Below are 18,508 nucleotides of genomic sequence, written 5' to 3'. Positions count from 1 at the left end.
TAATTTGATTTTTTTTTGAAGTTGAAAGCAAACAAATCCTCTGGGAGAAAGAGAGAGGGAGGGAGCCAAGGGAGAAGGGAAATGAGTTGAGGACAGGATGGTTTCTGGCCATACCACTGGGGGAAGCTGGTGGGGGGTGAATGGAGGGTTAAGAGGTGAGTGACGAAACAAGAGGGGAAAGGGTAAAGGGAATGAGAGGATGGAAAGAACAGCAGCTAGTGAAGATACATAGAAGGATAAGTGAAACACAATGGCACAATGGAGAACACAAGTAATGGAGAGAGTGGGGTAAAAAGGAAACAGCCAAGGGCCACTTTTCCCTGCAATTCCTATCACCAAATGAAGCCTGGTGCCACTGGCAGTTCCCTGTTCAGCCACACCATCTTCTACATGAAAAAGGAAAGACAAAGAATGAGATAAATAACAACAGCACAAAGAGGCAGGCAAGAGAGAAATAGCATTACCTATGTACAATACTACAGGTCAGCTAGTAATAGTGCTAATATCTGCATGCACTATCAAAGGCATCAATAAATTTGTATGCCCAAATTTATAACAGCTTATGCACATTTGTCATACAATCACTACTGTGCTACTAATGCTGGGAGGGTTCAATTACAGTGCGAGCTTACATACATAACCAATTTCCATTAGAAGTGTATGCACAAGCATTTATAATGGAAATGAAAAAAAGGACAGAATGTATGATGTTAAAATGGGTACCAAATTGCACCTGCTTAACCTGGATCAAATATCCTCCAGCTTCTAAACTCAGTTTACCTGAAAGCGATATGATCTTAACTCTATCTTCTACAAGGTACTAGCTCTAAATGAGAAACAGTTCCAGCAGTTTCCAACTCCACAGCCAGACAACTCTTCATTTGCAGGTTACTACTGACTATGGGCAATATTCAATTTGAGTGGAACAACCCCCTCCCCAGTCCCCAAGCCCATTGATTCTGTACTCCTCCAAACCATATAGTTAAGGTATAAAATTACTTAGGACTGCAACGAAGAGAAATTTCTTCATTCAGTGGGTTATGAATCTTTGGGATTGTCTGTCTCAAAGGGATGTGGATGCTCCATCATTGAGTATATTTAAGGCTGAGATATACAAATCTTGGTCTCTCAGGGAATCGAGGAATATGGGGAATGGGCAGGAAAGGAGTTGAGGCAGGTTGGCCATGACCATATTTTTTGGTGGAGCAAGTTCAAGAGGTTGTATAGTCCATTCCTAGTTCTCATGTTACGCACTGTACAATGTCGCAGTAGATAACAAGAGAGGATACGTCGCCCAAGTTTTCTCCTCATTTTCCTTGGAATAGTTATCATCTCAGCGGAGCATGAATAAAACTTCGCATTAGTAATAAGGAGCATGTTTCAGAAAATGTTAGTTAAAAGAAAAGGAAATGTTGGGTAGGCAAGAGAGGAGGAGGGAAAGGTTATTTATGTAAAAGTTCCCCCTAAACTCTCCTTCCCTTTACACATTCTTGTAACAGTCATTAAAAGCTTTCAGCTCTTAAAAAAAACATTCTCCTTTAGGAATGCCATACTTTCCTTCCCTGCAGTGGAATAAATAAATTATTTTTACACATGTTTAGACATAGCTACCTCTTCTACATAATCGTGGCCTACAGGCTGGACATCGTTCTGAAGCTGCGCTGGGATAGTGGAAGCTGGCACTGGTGCTGCGATCTGCTCAGGCTTGAATTCCTGCATCTGGGGCTCTGGCTTAGCATTTGGGACTTTAACTTCTTCCATTTTGTTTCCCATCGTCTGTAATTTGTTTCCTCCTTTGAATGCAGAAGAGAAGCTTTTGAATTTCTTCAAACAGTAGCTAGGTTGCAGTGCGTATTTGCTATTATGCAAACTACATGCAATTACCGTACCAGTACACCTCGTCTGGCAATTACAGATGAATCACACACTGAAGCCTAGAACATTGCAATAGGCACAAAGCCTTCCTCAAGGATGTATTGGTATTACAAATGTAGTATTGGTATAAACAATGCAAATCCAGAGCTATGGTCCAACCTGGTTCCAGAGCAGAGTGAAAGTTCCTACTCTACTTGCACTCCAGACTCCAAGTTGGGCTGAGACTCCAGTGCAAAACCTGTTTGGACTGACATGACTGTAATCCAGGAGAATTCCTTGTTCCCCTACCACACAATACATAATACGAACAATTTGTTTAAATGTTGTAGTTCAAGCTGTAAAGGACAGTTGATTTGACAGTACTCTGTTATGACCATGGAGCTCAACATCAAGTCCAAATCAGTAGCTTCTTTCCCCAAAGGCCAATCAAACAGCTCGGACTAAAAAGTTCTTACCCAACAATAGCAAATGTCAGATTCAATCTGGATTGACCTGCAGCAAGACACACACAGTGCTTCAACTTCCACTTTCTCACACAAACCATGTACAGCAATAAGACTTTCAACTTTCTAGTTAAAAGATGCAGCCACTTATTTAATAACATGATTATATTGAGTCAATAACTCAAGATTGCATTCTTTTTCTCGAATAAGCAAGATGCTTAGCTAATAAAATTTGAATTGGTTGCAAAATGTTAATATTTTATAACAGACTCCTATCCACAAAACATGTAAACGGTGTACTTACATACGGATTTAGCATGAAAAATAATTAAAAACACGTTAGATGGATAGCTTTCCTCTGCCTCCCTCATGTGGTCACTCACTCTAGCGTATGGGCTCCTTCCAGTAAACTGCACAAGGTGGTCAAAATAGTGAGAGTTGACAGACTGGCAGCATTAGCAGAGCATCATCGTTCTTTTACTATTCATTAATGGGATGTGGGCAATAAATGCTGGCCTTGCCAGCGATGCCCAAGGTGATGCTGCCTTCTTGAACCGACCACTGCAGTCCATGCGGAATAGGTACACCCAAAGTGCTTGGGACGTCCACATAAATGTAGTTTTCAACAGAGGTACACTAAAAGGTGATGAGGGCCAGCCACCAGGCTGAATGCTTCACTTTCCACAGTCTTAACTGCCTTGGAGATCAGCTCTACAACTGGAGATTGAATCAGAAAATTTCCTGCTTGCACAGCTCTGCGCCACAGTATAATTTTATAGACTGAGCTATGAAGAGAGCTATGTACAGAGCACTAAACTATCGAGTAATGAACTGAATCTTCACAGGGGAAACAGTCCACAGAGGGCAGGAGAACAGAGATTTGGTAGTTTCAAATCTTTAACGTACCAACAAATGTTATTTTGGGTGTTACAGGTTTCTTCACTGTTATTGTAGGTGGCTTGCTTGTATTGTTAGTAAAGGCAGCAGCTGGCTTGGGAGGCATCTGGATGGCTGCTGGTACTGTGGCTGTGGTAGTGGCACTGCTCACCATCTTATTCACTGTAGCTGATGTTGAATTCACTACAACTGGCTCTGTAGAGGGAATTGGCTTCCCCAATTTGGTGTGTAATTTAACCACCTGCAGAAACAAACACAATGATTAAAATATATTTAACTCTTACAACAAACATGAACTGAAAGTATTGAAATCAGTTCTAAACAATCCTCAAGATGCCTCCAGCAGTTTATATACAACAATTTACATGGTTGTGTAGGCAAACTCATTCATTCATGTGCTCTGCCCGAAGGCAAGCCCTTGGCTCATTGTCTGCTGATGCTTCATCCGGAGCTGTTTCCTTGGCAGTTTTTGTCAGTGGCAGTTTGATGTCAGCAAATACAGAAGACAACAAATTCCACACAACATTTCAACATTAGTTGAGAAGAGCGTTAGCTAAACCTTTGTCTTTCTTTGAATGATCCTGGAGGCCTTCCCAGTTGAAAAAGCAGATAGCACATCAGTTTCATATCTCATCCTGGGGTAGTTTGGACAATACTCTTAGCACCGCAATGCAGTATCAGCCTAGATTATGTGCTCATGTCCTAGGTAGGGTTAGAACCTACGAACTTCCGACTCAAGAACTCAAATGCCAATTGAGTTAAGCTGAAATTCATTGTTGCCATAAGTGATGTGATAACCATCTAAGTAATTTAGTTATTCACACTGCCAGATGAGAGGATGGACCAAGACAGTTGAGTAGAAACCTCATAAATCTCATGTTTCACTTTAGAAAAATCTGAGCTTAGTTGAGCATTTGTTCAGGACTAGGTGTGAAAGCTGTCAGCCTTGTGTTTTAGATTTATGAGCATGTTATTTATGTTGCTGTATACCAGATATAAAACCTTCCTGGCAACTAGGCTGTTTTCCCTCTTTACTTTATAAGAGCATAAGAAAAAGCAGGACTTGAGCATGTGGCCCGAGCCTGCTCTGCCATTTAGTAAGATCATGGCTGACCTTCTACATCAAATACACTTTGCCGCCCTATCCCCATATTACTTGTTATCTTTGGTGCTCAAAAATATCTGAGTCTTGAATATTGCCGTCAAATAAGCACTGGCAGCACTTTGGGGTAGAGAATTCCAAAGATTCAGGACACTCAAGTGGAGAAATTTCTCATCTCAATACTAAATAGTCGACCCCTTACACTGAGACTATGACATATGCTCTAGACACTATCTAACATTATCTTCCAGTAGCAATGCAGCAAGCACCTTGAAACCTAGCAACAGTTTCTAGGAATCTTAAATTTATAAAGGCTCTGTCACAATAATATTTTTTTTAAATCAGATTTAAAACAAATTTTCATTAAAACACAGTGTTTCCATAGGGCGCACTCAGCTTACCTCTCTGGTGCTCAACAGGTCAGCTACATAATACGTCTTTGGGGATATGTTCATGAAATGCCTTGTTACAAGATGTTGATAAATCTGGGACAATTCCAATCAACTCTCCATTCATGTTCTGGCCCCTTAGCTACCATGGTGGGGTGAGGTAAAGAGTTGTCTGTGATTGTCAAATGGCTGGATCCCATGTTCTGAAATTATTTCCCTAAATCTCGCCATTTCCCTCTCCTATTTTAAGACCCTCTTTAAAGCATAACTGTTTAGCCAAGCTTTAACCAGTCCTCCCAGAATTGCCTTTGGCTTCACATTAATTTTGTAATACTTCTGTAAAACATGGTGGTGGGCTTTTCCTTTCTACATTAAATGGTACTATGCAAGCTGTTTTTAATCACATGCACAATATTTCCTGCCACTCTCTTCCATTTAAGGCTCATTCAAGGAGGCACCAAACACATTGAGAGACTTTGTTGGGAATGTGCAGAGGCGAAGTTGAAGCATCAGAGAGAGAGCACAAACCTCCAAACAATCTACCCAACCCTTCAAGAACCACCTGCCCCACATGTGGCAGAATCTGCCAGATCAACCATTTCAGAACCCATTGAACTGGACTGGAAGGAAATTATCCTAAATCCCGAGGGACTGTCTAAGAGAGAAATGCCCAAGTAGCATATTTGAAATTGAGAATTCATTATGTGGTCAATTGCAGAGGCAGAGATACATCACTATAACAGACCCTCAAGACTACTCAGCACCACAGCCTTGAACAAGGCATTGAGGAACATGGGCCTAAAACTACTATCTCAGCAGTTGACTTCCTGATTAAGCACTTCTCTTTTCACCCCTTTTGGAGATTAGCTATTTGTCAGCTGCATCCCAACACCAAGCCGACTTATTGTGATAGTCACAACAACACAGGAGGCTGCCATTTGGCCCACGAGTTCTTGCTGACTATACAGCTCTACAGAGAGTTGGCCCCATTGGTTAGGATGCCAACTCATACCAACATCTCATTGAAAGGCAGGTTAATTATCCATCACTTATTATATAAAAAATATACTTTTTCCTTTGTCATATTGCTGTTATACAGTGATTGAACTGGTGGAGGTAGGGTCTCACACCTAGGAAACAAACAACACACATCAGCTCTTATTGCCTCCATGGCAGCTGTAGGACTTACCCTGGATTACTGCTTTAAGTAGACCTTTGCCCGGTAACTCAATGATTGCTAATAACTTATTTCATTATTACTCAAGAGGGAAAAGGAAATTTGCTGGAATTACACAGAAGGCTCACCAGCACCGAAAAGGAAAAAAAAAGTTTCAACAGTCTGGGCTAACAGCTTTGTCAAAACTATTGTCCAGAATTGTTAACCCATCCTTTTAGTTGCTGACAGACATGCCAGATACTTTCAGCATTTTTGGTACTTATAGCATCTTCACAAGTACCTTTTGGTGCTTGGCACCTCGGATATGTGCAGCATATGCATCTGCACCTGTACAGGACACATCGCACAGCTCACATCGCAGTTGACCCTGGGCTCCACGTGGTCCACTGGTAGTCTGACTTCCACCTTTTAAAGCCGCTTCTTTCTTCTTGTGCTTCTGGCCTTCCAAATGTTCCCTGTAAGTCTTTGGGGGTGGATGGGGGAGAGTGGTGGTAGGTGGGGGGAGGGGGGTGTAAACATTAGAATATAATAGTTAGGAGTGATGAGACTGGGTACACCGATTTATTCCTTTGTGCAATGACACACCAATGTGCCAATCTCCCTGTGAACAAGTTCAATATATAACTATTTCATTCTTCCTAATGGAAGCAGCATTCTACCAACTGACCCACTGACAATAATTTAAATTCAAAACCCTTAGGAAGTTAGTGTTCAAATATATGCAAATTGTTTTTACATCTTGGTACAGCCTTACTCTGCTCAAATGCTTAATGCTCGATATTACAGCATGATAGGTATCAATTCTAGACAGCTGTTAAATGTATAAACATTACCCATTTCAAAGAATGAAAGATTCAAAAAGTGCTCAGCAGGTACAACTTTTCCCTTCACCAAGGCCATTCTGTGGCTGTAGTGCAATCTATAGAGTGCACTGCATCAATCAGCAAAGGCTTCTTCATAGCATCTACCAAACCCAAGACCTCGAACCCCTAGAAAGCCATAGAAACAGATACATGGGAACACCATTACCTCCAAGTTTCCCTCCCAACTCACACAACACCCTGATTTTCACATATTGCCAGATCGAACTTCCTAGCCAACAACATTGTGGAAGTACCTTCTCCATAATAACAGTAGTGGTTCCAGAGACATACCCACTACCCCTTTCTCAAGGCAACTTGAATTAGGCAATAAATACCCACTTTACCAGCAACACATAAATTTTTGTAACGATTAAGAAAATCTGGTGTGGTACTGAGCTGTATGGACCACAATGGTAAAAAGCTCCATTACAGACATGTTCTGACCAAGACACAACAGGCGCCCTATCATGGTGTTGGAGTCCCTTGACAACTTTGTGGGGGCAAGGAAGAGAGCACCCAGGACGATGAAAGTAAGCCTAAGTGTTCTTTCCTACATCAGAATTTAGCTGTGTGGTCTTTAGCAAGAATAATTGATTTCTGTGGACAAATAGGTTGCATCTAAGATGAGATAATTATAATCATATGCTAACATGTGTTGTTAGTTTCACAAGAGGAAACTCAGGTGTGGTGAAAGAGGGAGAAGAGATTTTCCTTTTGTATACCAGCAGACCCTGGTACAGTGTTGCTCAATGGATCTCCTAAACTTTTAAGTGTGATACGCACAGGTAGGGTGTGTCATATGCAAAACTTCTTATATGAGCAGACAAGGTGGTATAACAACACTCAGCAAGAACCAGCATTGTTTTAAAAGCAGTGTACAAATCTTTGAGGAGAAAGTCAGGCCAATATTCCTTAGAAAATCCAAACCGCCTAACTCAGTTTAAAGGGAATCATTCTTCCTTGGTATAAAAATACTATCTGCGCAACTGTAACATACTAAAGCAGTTACCTGTGGACCAGCACAGCTAATTTTACAGACATCACAATAGTGTAGCTGTGGTTGTTTAGGTGGTGGCTTCGGTTTTTGCTGTTTGTTCTGGAAGGCAGGCTTTTTGATGAAAGTGCTTCCTGTATTGGCACTGGTTCCTGTTCCAGTCCCAGTGCTCGTCCAAGTGGTGGCTGAGGGCTTCTGTGGTTGCTGATAGTATGAAGTAGCAGCAGAGTATACAGCAGCTTCGTACCCAGTGTAACTTGACCCTAATAAAACACAGAACAACAATTACCGCCAGCTTCAAAATGTGAATATTGGACACCATGCTTTAATTATTATTCTTCATCCTTATTAAATAACCAAACAACATTTTTTAATATTGCAAAATTGCCACTGTCAATTTTAATTTTGACTTCTTTACAAAAGAACAGCCAAGATATTCTACTTTACAGGCTGGACATGGAATGGAAGCTGGCAAACTGAAAGCTTTAGCAGGCACTGACTGAAACCAACAACAACATCTGGTGTGTGGCGCTATGCTACTTCATATTAATTAATCTTGAGAGAGAGAAAAAGATGACTCAACACCAGCATACGGCTGTGAAAAGCCCTGGCTCCTTTAAGAGGCATTTGGATGCTCTTCTGAGAAAGTAGCACAATATGCAATGTAACCTCAACTTAGGAAGCAAAGCATACAAAATTCCAAAAGAAAAGGGCTGGGGGCACTTTGTAGGTTTAGACAGAAGTTAAAAACATTTAAACCCTTACTTGGATTTAGGAAATGTGATAATATAATAGATGGGAAGGGAATAAAGAAATAGTGTTGGGTAGGGGTGGGAGGGAGAACTGAGAAATAGGTGATGACACAGAAGGTGTTATATTAACAGAAAACAAAAGGAAACAGAAGGAGAAGTCAAATAAAATACACACCGTCCTGCATATGTATGTAAAGAGCTAAAGGGGATAAAGTGGATGAGAAAAACATGGCCATATAAAAATGGCATACTGAACTTGGTCAAAAATTCTCAGATTCTCAGACAATTTAATTACAATACTAAAACAAGTCAAAAAAGTAGGATTGCTTACCTGAATAACTGACTGGTGTTGTATTGTATGACGGTGTCTGTGTGTAAGATACTGCAGCTGTGGCCACCGCTGCAGTAGGTTGCGCTGTTGGTTGCACTGTCGTTACCACTGGATACACTGTAAAGCTGGTTGTAACCGGGATTGGGGTGGGTGCGGGCTTTATCGCAGTAACTTGTCTTGACTGTTGTGTTTGTGTGTATGGTGTTCCAGACTGGCTGAAACTGGTTTTAGGAGCTACTAAAAAACAAAAAAGAGGCAAAGTTTTATCTGACTTGCTACACCTAGACATAGTGGAGGAGTTCCAATTCCAGCTTTGACGTTAATGCATCTGACCAAGCTTGCTTAAATTAAAATGATTTCTTGCACATAACCAGATATGCTTATATATACACAAAGGCAAAATAGTGCAGAAGCCAGAAATTTGAAATAAAAACAAAAATTGTTGGAAACACACAGGTCAGACAGCATCTGTGGAGAGAATCTGAATTAACATTTCAAAATTGATGAAAGATCATTGACCTGAAAAGTTAACCGTTTCTCTCCACAGATGCTGCCTGACCGACTGAATATTTCTAGTATTTTCTGTGCTTTTATGTATATTATATAAATAACCTTCCAAGTTTTCTATCACTAAAATGTAAACCAGAATATGTAAATGTTGTTCACACCTTCGTGCAAGGAAACCAATTTCATAGGAATTGATTACTTTCACTCATACCTGTTTCCCACATTCTAAGAGGGAATTCTATTGCAGATTTCCCGTGGCATTACTCGGTCTAGTCTGGGAACAGTATGATGTATAATTGTTTGGCTGGCCCATCCCTAACCGGGCAGAAATCTAAATAGGTAACACCACATACATAGTTTCTTGGAAATAATGGTACAGTAGTAGACCATTGAACTCCCGTAATCTGTTCCACTACTCAATTAATATCTAGCAATCTAACTCAACCGCTTTTGATCCACATCCCTAGACATCCTCACTGAATAAAAATGTAGCAATCTGACTCAAAAATTCCTATTGCCACAGTATCCACAGCTTTTTGAAGGAAAGAGTTCTAGATCTCCAAGACTGAGAGAAAAAATATTTCGCATTTCACTCCTAAATGGCCTGTCTCTCATTTTATTACCTCCATGTTCCAGATTCAGCTACCAGTAAAATATCTACCCTATAAAATCCCTTCACCATTTTGAACAACCTGATTAGATCAGCCTCCTCAACCTTCTAAACTCAAAGGAATACTAACCAAATTTATGCAACCTGCCTCCAAATTCAATCCTTTAAGCCCAGGTAACTTTTGGGTGAACCTACACTGTAACCCCACCAAAGACAACTGCACAGCACAGAGGGAACATGGCTTTTGTTGGTCTGTGCACATGGGTACCCAAATCCCTTTGCTCCTCCACAGCTCCTCATGTCTCACTATTAAGAAAATGTTCCAATTTGTACTTCCGATCCTAAACAGATGATCTCACACTTAACTACAAAGGAGTTCAGGATGCAGGTCAGGATGGCTTTTTAATAAAGACCATAAGACATAGGAGCAGAAGTACGCTATTCGGCCCAGCGAGTCTGCTCCACCATTCAATGAGATCATGGCTGATCTGATAATCTCAACTCCACTTTCCTGCCTTTACCCCGTAACCCTTGTTTCCCTTACTGATTAAAAATGTCTATCTCAGCCATGAATATACTTAACGACCCAGGCTCTACAGCCCTCTGCAGTAAAGAATTCCACAAATTGACTACCCTCAGAGAAGAAATTCATCCTCATCTCTGTTTTAAATGGGCGACCCCTTATTCTGAGATTATGCCCTCTGGTCCTAGACTCTCCCACAAGGGGAAACAACCTCTCAGCATTTACCCTGTCAAGCCCCCTAAGAATCTTATATGTTTCAAATAAGGTCGCCTCTCATTCTTCTAAACTCCAATGAGTACAGGCCCAACCTACTCAGCCTCTCCTCATAAGAAAATCCCTCATACTCAGGATCAACCGAGTGAAGCTTCTCTGGATTGCCTCCAATGTCAATATATCTTTCCTTAGATAAAGAGACCAAAATTGTTCACAATATTCTAAGTGTGGTCTAACGAGTGCCTTGTATACTTTTAGCAAGACTTCCCTATTTTTATACTCCATTCCCTTTCAAATAAAGGCCAACTTTCCATTTGTCTTCCCTTTTGGCTGTTGAGCTTGTATGTTAGCTTTTTGGGATTCATGCACAAGATTCCCAAATCCCTCTGTGCTGCAGCCTTCTGCATTCTCTCTCTATTTAAATAATATTCAGCTCCTCTATTCTTCCTGCTGAAGTGCATAACCTCACATTTTCCCACAATATATTCCATCTGCCAAGTTTTTGCCCACTCACTTAACCTGTCTATAGCCCTCTGTAGACTCCCTTCTGTCATCCTCACCACTTGCCTTCTCATCTATTTTTGTGTCATCTGCAAACTTGGCAATAATACATTCACTTCCCTCATCTAAGTCATTAATATATATTGGAAATAATTGAGGCCCCACATTGATCCTTGTGGCACTCCACACGTTGCCATCCTGAAAATACCCCCTTATCCAAGCTCCCTGTCTTCTATGAGTTAGCCAATCCTCTATCCATTCTAATATATTACCCCCAACACCATGGGCTCTTATCTTAAGTAGCCTTATGTGTGGTACCTTATCAAACGTCTTTTGGAAATCCAAATATATTACATCTACTGGTTCCCCTTTATCTTTCCTGTTTGTTACCTCTTCAAAGAACTCTAACTTTGTTGGGCACGATTTCTCCTTCATGAAGCCATGCTGGCTCTGCTTGATTATATTATGTATTTCTAAGTGCTCTGCTATTAAATCCTTTATAATAGGCTCCACCATTTTCTCAATTACAGATGTTAAGCCAACTGGCCTGTAGTTACCCGTTTTCTTGTCTCCCTCCCTTTTGAATAAGGGTGTTATATTGGCTGTTCTCCAATCCTCTGGAACTTTTTCAGAATCTAAGGATTCTTGGAAGATTACTACCAGTGCATCTACCACCTCTATAGCTACTTCCTTTAAAAGCCTAGGATGCAACCCATCAGGTCCAGGGGACTTATCAGCCTTTAGCTCCATTAGTTTCCCTAGTACATTTTCTCCAGTGATAGTTATTGTATTTATTTCTTCTCCCCTTTCGCCCCTTGATTATTTGGTATTTTTGGAATGCTGTTAGTACCTTCTACCATGAAAGCTGAAGCAAAATATTTATTCAACTCCTCTGCCATTTTCTTGTTCCCCATTATTTCCCCAGCCTCATTCTCTCGGGGGCCTATGTTCACTTTGGCCCCTCTCTTCCTTTTTATATATCTAAAGTTCTTACTTTCCGTTTTTATATTACTTGCTAGATAACCCTCAAAGTTTATTTTCTCCCTCTTTATTTATTTTTGGTCTTTTTTTTGTTGGTTTTTAAAACTTTCCCAAGCCTCTGGCTTACCACATTTTATGTTTTTTCTCTCAATTTGATACTGTCCTTAGCTTCCTTGGTTAACCATGGTTGGTTTATCCCCTTCCTTGACTCCTTCTTCCTCACCAGGATATAGCTTTGTTGACAAGTCATGAACTATTTTCTTAAACGCCTGCCGTTGTTCATCAACCATCTTTTCTGCTAAACTGCTTTCCCAGTCCACTCCAGCCAACTCTGCTGTCATTCCATTGTAATTACCTTTATTTAAGTTTAGCACAGTTGTTTACGACCCAAGTTTCTCACTCTCAAACTGAATGCTAAATTCTACCATGTTCTGGTCACTGTTTCCTAGGGATCTTTAATTCTACGATCATTTATTGAACCTGCCTCATCACACATTACCAGATCCAAAATAGCCTGATCCTTGGTTGGATTCACAACGCATTGTTCGAAGAATCTGTCCCAAATACACTACGAATTCTTACTCGTGTCTACCTCTGCCAATTTGATTTTCCCAATCTACATGAAGATTAAGGTCACCTATGATTAATGTAATGCCTTTTTTACATGTCCTCATTATCTCCAGCACAGTTCAAGTGAAGCCTCTCCCACCAGAACAGCTCCCTTCTACTCCAGTTCTGGTGCCAGTACCCTATGAACTGAAACCCATTCCTCCCACACCAATCTGAGCCATACATTTAACTCCTTGACTTTATTTACCCTGTGCCAGTTTGCCCATGGCTCAGGTAGCAATCCTGAGATTATTACCTTGGAGGTTCTGCTTTTTAATTTAGCCCCTAACCATTCAAATTGTTTCAGCAGACCCTCCTCACTAGTCCTATCAATGTCATTGGTACCAACATGGACGACGACAACCGGATCCCTCCCCTCCCACTCCAAGTTCCTTCCCAGCCCTGAGATGTCCTTAACCCTGGCACTGGGCAGGCAACACAGCCTTCGGAACTCACACTCACAGCTGCAGAGAACCGTATCTATCCTCCTAATTATACTGTCCCCTACCACTACTAAGCTCCTATTTCCTCCCCCCACTTAAGTAGCTCCCTGTACCAAGGTGCCGTGTTCAGTTTGCTCATCCTCCCTGCAGTCCCCACTCTCATCCACACAGCTTGCAAGAATCTTTTAACTGTTGGACAACTGCAGGGGCCAAGGCTCCTCGAATGTTTTGTACCTTCAACAAATTTCAACTCTGAAGCATTACATAAACCTTCCGGAATGTTGCTTATTTAAGTCATAAGAGATGCTGCTTCAAAGGATAGGGATATTATCCCATCTACTAAATATATATGCGCCCCCCCCTTAAAGGCTACAAAATCTAATCACTATTATTTGCTATTACTTTTATTCTGAGTGTGTTTTGTGCTTCCACAACGTTTATCATTTCTTCATAATTTTTAAAAATATGACAGTTCTTTGAGCACGATATTTGAATTGTGTTGGACAGGAAATCCAACAGCTGCAATTATCATAGCAACTCCTGACCTTTTAAAAAAAGTCAAATGTAAATTCAGAGATTACAGCATATTGTAAAATAGAAAATTTAGTAAGTATAGTTTTGTACATATTAATTTGTTTACCTGTCATGCACACTGGTACAATCATTAGCAGGTTAAACATTTGCGTTGACTTCTCACAACACACAAAATTCAGAAAAATTAAGACCCAACAAAATCATTGATTTATTTTGGCTTCTCTCCCTAAAGACACAGCTTTTGTTGGGGTAAGGCTCCACAGTACCCAGTATCTTCTTTAAGAGGTCATTCTTCATGCTGCACCGAGAAAGTGATTGTTGCAGGCTCTGATTGTGCCCAATACCAATCTTGTGCTCATCCTAAGGTTACACTGAACAGTTTTCATCAGGAATCACTGTATAGTGATCAGAAGCAGGAATCTTGGTTTCCTTTCTAGTCTGGGAGCAATGAAGTCATTTGAGACCCTATATCACCATCCTGCTGAGATCAACTAACTCAGCATCAGCCAGGACTGAACATGGGATCTTTCCAAGCTGCGTGGCTCAGCTACTCCCTGATTTAGCTAGCTAAGCCAACAGGGAGCCAAGTTCTGTCCTATTAATCAACCTTCAGTATAAACATAAATTCAGAAAACACTTCACTCACTTGTCTGGTAGTAGGAATCTGTGGCTGTGTGCTGAGGTTGAGCAGCAGCTGAGACAGGTTGCTGATAGTACTGTTTATCATAACTCGGTGCTGTTGCTGTGGAACGTGCATAACTGTAACTGTCCTACATTACAGACAAGGAAAATACATGAATGACTGCAAAAAAAAAACAGCTGGAATATTACACATAAAACTACCCGCCACCAAAAAGAAGTATCCCACTAGTCATCAGGAACTGTTGCCTTCTTGAGAATACCATTAACACTCGGCACTAATCTCAATACGTCCGGTATGCTCGATAAGTGTCCGACACATGCATATGTATGCAATCAGTTACCCACTGATTGCAGGGCTATGCGATGGCTCTCTCAGTAGGATTGACAACAAGTTATAGCACAACTCTAACCTGTGGAGCTGTGGTATAATCAGGGGATGGGGAGGGGGAATTCCATATCCCCTTAATTCTTTTGACTTAAAGTAAAACAACAGTGTGAACAGGCCACATATCTGATTTTTGCAGTTTAGGATTTTTATACCACTTATGAACCAAACCAACATGACACAGTATCATTGCTGAAGTGTAATGGCATGTTTGAAAATCTTGTAACTTCTACTTAACTGTAGTGGGGAACCACCTAGTAAAATTAAAGATCTTGCCTTTCCAAACTTGACCAATAGAGAAGATTTTGAGCTTAATCATAGACGGATGAAATAATGATGGTTGCAGATCTGTTATTGATGGCAACTGCGAAGAGCTATGCAAGATCCTGAATTAAGGACATCACACAACATAAGGGTTTTGGGTTGTGTGAGATGTTTCTTATAGCGTATTGATTCCATTACACGGAATATGTAAGTGAAAACACTGACTAGCTGGTGAAATAGGTTCATGTGAAATATAAAAATACTAAACATGTCTATGGCCACAAAAATAGCACCTGAAAGTTATTTAAAAAAAAAAATCAGACAAGTACAAGATGCACACTTGCCAGGCATAACTTTGATACCACTCATGACCTGGACCAGCACAGGCAACTCTCAGCTTTATTGCTGATTACTTAGATGGTCAGGGTCACTACTGGTATTATAAAACCACAGACTGCAGAGGCCAGCTGTGTACCTTTATCCACTTTATAAACATATACTCCATTATTAAAAAAGTAAAAATACTTTTGCAAATGAATAATTCTTGTAATTCTTAAACGTTATTTGCTACAATCTTTATACTAATGCTTTTAAATTTTTACAACTATTAAAAGGAGATACGCGATGTTCTGAGCTGACAGTTTAGCGGCTATCTACCTTACATACAAAGTTAATTAAGCTTTCTCCACAAGCACCTTAGATGAACCATAGATCAAGTCTGTCATCCAACCCCACTCTGTCTTGTCCGAATTTCCTCCTTGTGCGTAGTACTGCTGCAGAAAGAAACTTTGTGATTCATTATGGCAAGATCAATGCCAATATATATATATATAAATATATAAAGATATCAACACACACATGTAGTTTAGTAAAACTCGATGTGGAAAGGAGTTTTTTTTTAAAAAGTTGGTGCTATAAAAGAAGTTCTACTGTGGCTCCACTTATATAAAAGCTTTGTATCCATAGAATCGAACACTGGCAAATTAAGATAGTGTAATTAGACAAAATCAATACTTGCTCAGGTTAATTTATCTGTGTTTGTAGTTTACACAGCAACAATCTAACATCTGATTTAATATGGTGCAGTGAGTTTGAGCAGATTGCAAATCAACAACTTGCACTATTTTTTTTTGAACAAAACCCATTTAAATATTAATTTAGCTAGAGCTTCCAAACTTCATACATCAAGGTTTAAAGGCTTTTCTGTACATAAAAGTTTACACACCCCAACCAGAGTTTGATAACCCATGTAATATGCAGATATGAAAGACAATATATTGACAGATGACACAACATAACTCAAACTAACTTATCAAAAGTTACCTTAAACCATACCTCATGGCCCTGCAGTACTACTGTGACATTCAAATTAAATAGATTAAATTAAAAACATGAAAAATAAGTTTTATTTCTCCACTTCCTTTATACAACAAACATCCTGCACAGTTTCAGTTTACCAATTAGATGGGTGATCACTGAATTAAAATGATTGTAATATACTTTTTCAAGCTGGGATATTGAATCAGACTGTGTGTATGCATACTTTCAGGGGCAATAGCATTTAGGAACCCTTCCCTTCCAAGTTGGCTGCTCTGATGTACATATGGAACATTTCATACTAAATCCATACTAAAATATCTCATTAAGATTAGATTTACTTCAAATAACATTTCTAATTTTTCAGTTCATCATGGTGAGATATACTAGTGCTGGCAATGGAACTCTTCAGAGGTTAGGGAACCAGTGGCAACATCAAGAATTTCCCAAAACGTCCGAACCCAACCTTAGAAGAGAACCTTATAATGCATTATTGTGACAGGTTTCCTTTTTCCTGTAACAACCTTGTGGCAGTGAGAATGTCAACTGCTGTTATGAAGCAGACCGATACTGCATTAAAATATTGCACTTAAGACTCTGAACTCCCAAGAAACCAGAATGTTGAACAATTTTAGAAACAGTTTATAGACAGATGATAGATTCAACTGTGATCCAAGTAAACTAGATGCACAGGACAAAAATGTGATTTTGTGAAGTTCGCCATCAATACTGGAAAGTACAGTCTCGAAGGACAGAGACTTTAATAATAGTTTGCTTATAAAAATTAATGCCACAACTAAAAACCTGTACAACTTAGCTCTTACAAACAAAATTTGTAGTAAATACCAGGCCCCTCTTCAACCCCATCCCCTCAGAAAGGTATTTGTATGCACCTCAGACATAAACAAACACTCACCCTGAGCTCCCCAATAGGTCAATGCATCACGTGGTGCTGCACAGAGTCTGATCCTTGCCTCCCCCTTACTGACTAAAAAGCCCAACACTCATCGTTCAGGTACACACAAGAATGGTTGCTTGCATGAGGTAACAGAGGACTGCTGCCATCTGTGGAACTGTACTCAGGCATAGATCACCATTTTTTGTTGTGGAAAAAAGGGGATGGGGAGGAAAGAAAGACAGAAACCTTCATCAAGAAAACTGGAGCAAACATTAACACTACATGGAATTGTTGGTTGATGTTGAATTTGATACAAGTGACTGCAGAACAGAGTGGAATGAGAGCTGCTGCCTTTTTAAAATGCACACCTGGGTAGCTTTCTCATAGCCTTTCCCAATTGATTCCAAAAAATTTACATCCACCAGTATTTCCAAGTCTAACCTGAAAAGTGTTCAGCAGATCAAATACCCCAGCGTCTACAATCAGCTTCCCCAAAAGGACAGGAAGTGGGTGTGGATAGTCAGAATTATCTTCATTTTAAAAGGCAGAGGCCCTTCTGCATTAGTTGTGTTCTCAAATTGGCCCCAGCCCACAATCTCCACCTATTAAAACGTACACCAGATTACAATGATTGGAAAGTTTGAGGTTTGGTCGATCCAAGTCTGTAGTCATTTCTGCACTTCAGCATGATGCTTTTCCCAGTAGATTTTTACTTGAGAGTTTCTGAAAAGCATCTATAACTGTATTAAGATGCTAACTGAATTTCAAATCAAGTATATGAATCAGGATAACTATTCAGTTTTTGACGGTATAAGCTGCAATTTCACCATGAAATGAAATATGAAAAGTGAGGGTTGCACTTCACATAATTGCCACTATTTTTCCTAATTAAAAATAATATACAGAAAGATGATGCATACTGAATAAAACAGTTAGCTTGATGTGCGTAGTTTTAGTTAAGCTTGGCAAGTTTAATCTGGTGCCACACAACAATTTTAAGCAAGTTTGGATTAACTCCATAGCATTCATTATTGGGCAAATAGTTCCCGCAATTCCTGCATCACCCCATGAGTCCTAAATTAAACAACACAAAAAAAAATTCAGACTCATTCAACCTTGTTACATTCAATATTTCTGCATTAAATTCAACATTTTTGCACTGCCAATGTTTGACTTTTCCCCTTAATTGCACCCAAGCACATTCAGCATTAAACAAAAGCATAGACATTTTGAAACCTGTAAAAAGAAAGTTTAATAC

General features: G+C 39.9%; 1 protein-coding gene across 8 annotated transcripts in view; it reads right to left on the bottom strand.

Moving 5' to 3' along the window:
• Positions 1 to 18,508, bottom strand: part of LOC121287459 (zinc finger RNA-binding protein-like) — a 62,956-nt gene that overhangs the window by 23,319 nt on the left and 21,129 nt on the right. For 6 of the 8 annotated variants that reach the window (XM_041205357.1, XM_041205361.1, XM_041205359.1 and 3 more), the window contains 7 exons: positions 15,731 to 15,808; positions 14,391 to 14,514; positions 8,824 to 9,060; positions 7,756 to 8,003; positions 6,164 to 6,346; positions 3,225 to 3,456; positions 1,612 to 1,793 (listed from right to left, as the gene is read on the bottom strand). In XM_041205357.1, coding sequence (XP_041061291.1) covers positions 1,612 to 1,793; positions 3,225 to 3,456; positions 6,164 to 6,346; positions 7,756 to 8,003; positions 8,824 to 9,060; positions 14,391 to 14,514; positions 15,731 to 15,808 — 1,284 coding nt within the window. The remainder of the gene's footprint in view (positions 1 to 1,611; positions 1,794 to 3,224; positions 3,457 to 6,163; positions 6,347 to 7,755; positions 8,004 to 8,823; positions 9,061 to 14,390; positions 14,515 to 15,730; positions 15,809 to 18,508) is intronic. The other 2 variants (XM_041205358.1, XM_041205360.1) reach the window with 2 other exon arrangements.

This window comes from Carcharodon carcharias, chromosome 14 (genome assembly GCF_017639515.1).
Source record: "Carcharodon carcharias isolate sCarCar2 chromosome 14, sCarCar2.pri, whole genome shotgun sequence".
Classification (NCBI taxonomy): Eukaryota; Metazoa; Chordata; class Chondrichthyes; order Lamniformes; family Lamnidae; genus Carcharodon; species Carcharodon carcharias.
This window is presented reverse-complemented; position numbering and strand designations above follow the sequence as displayed.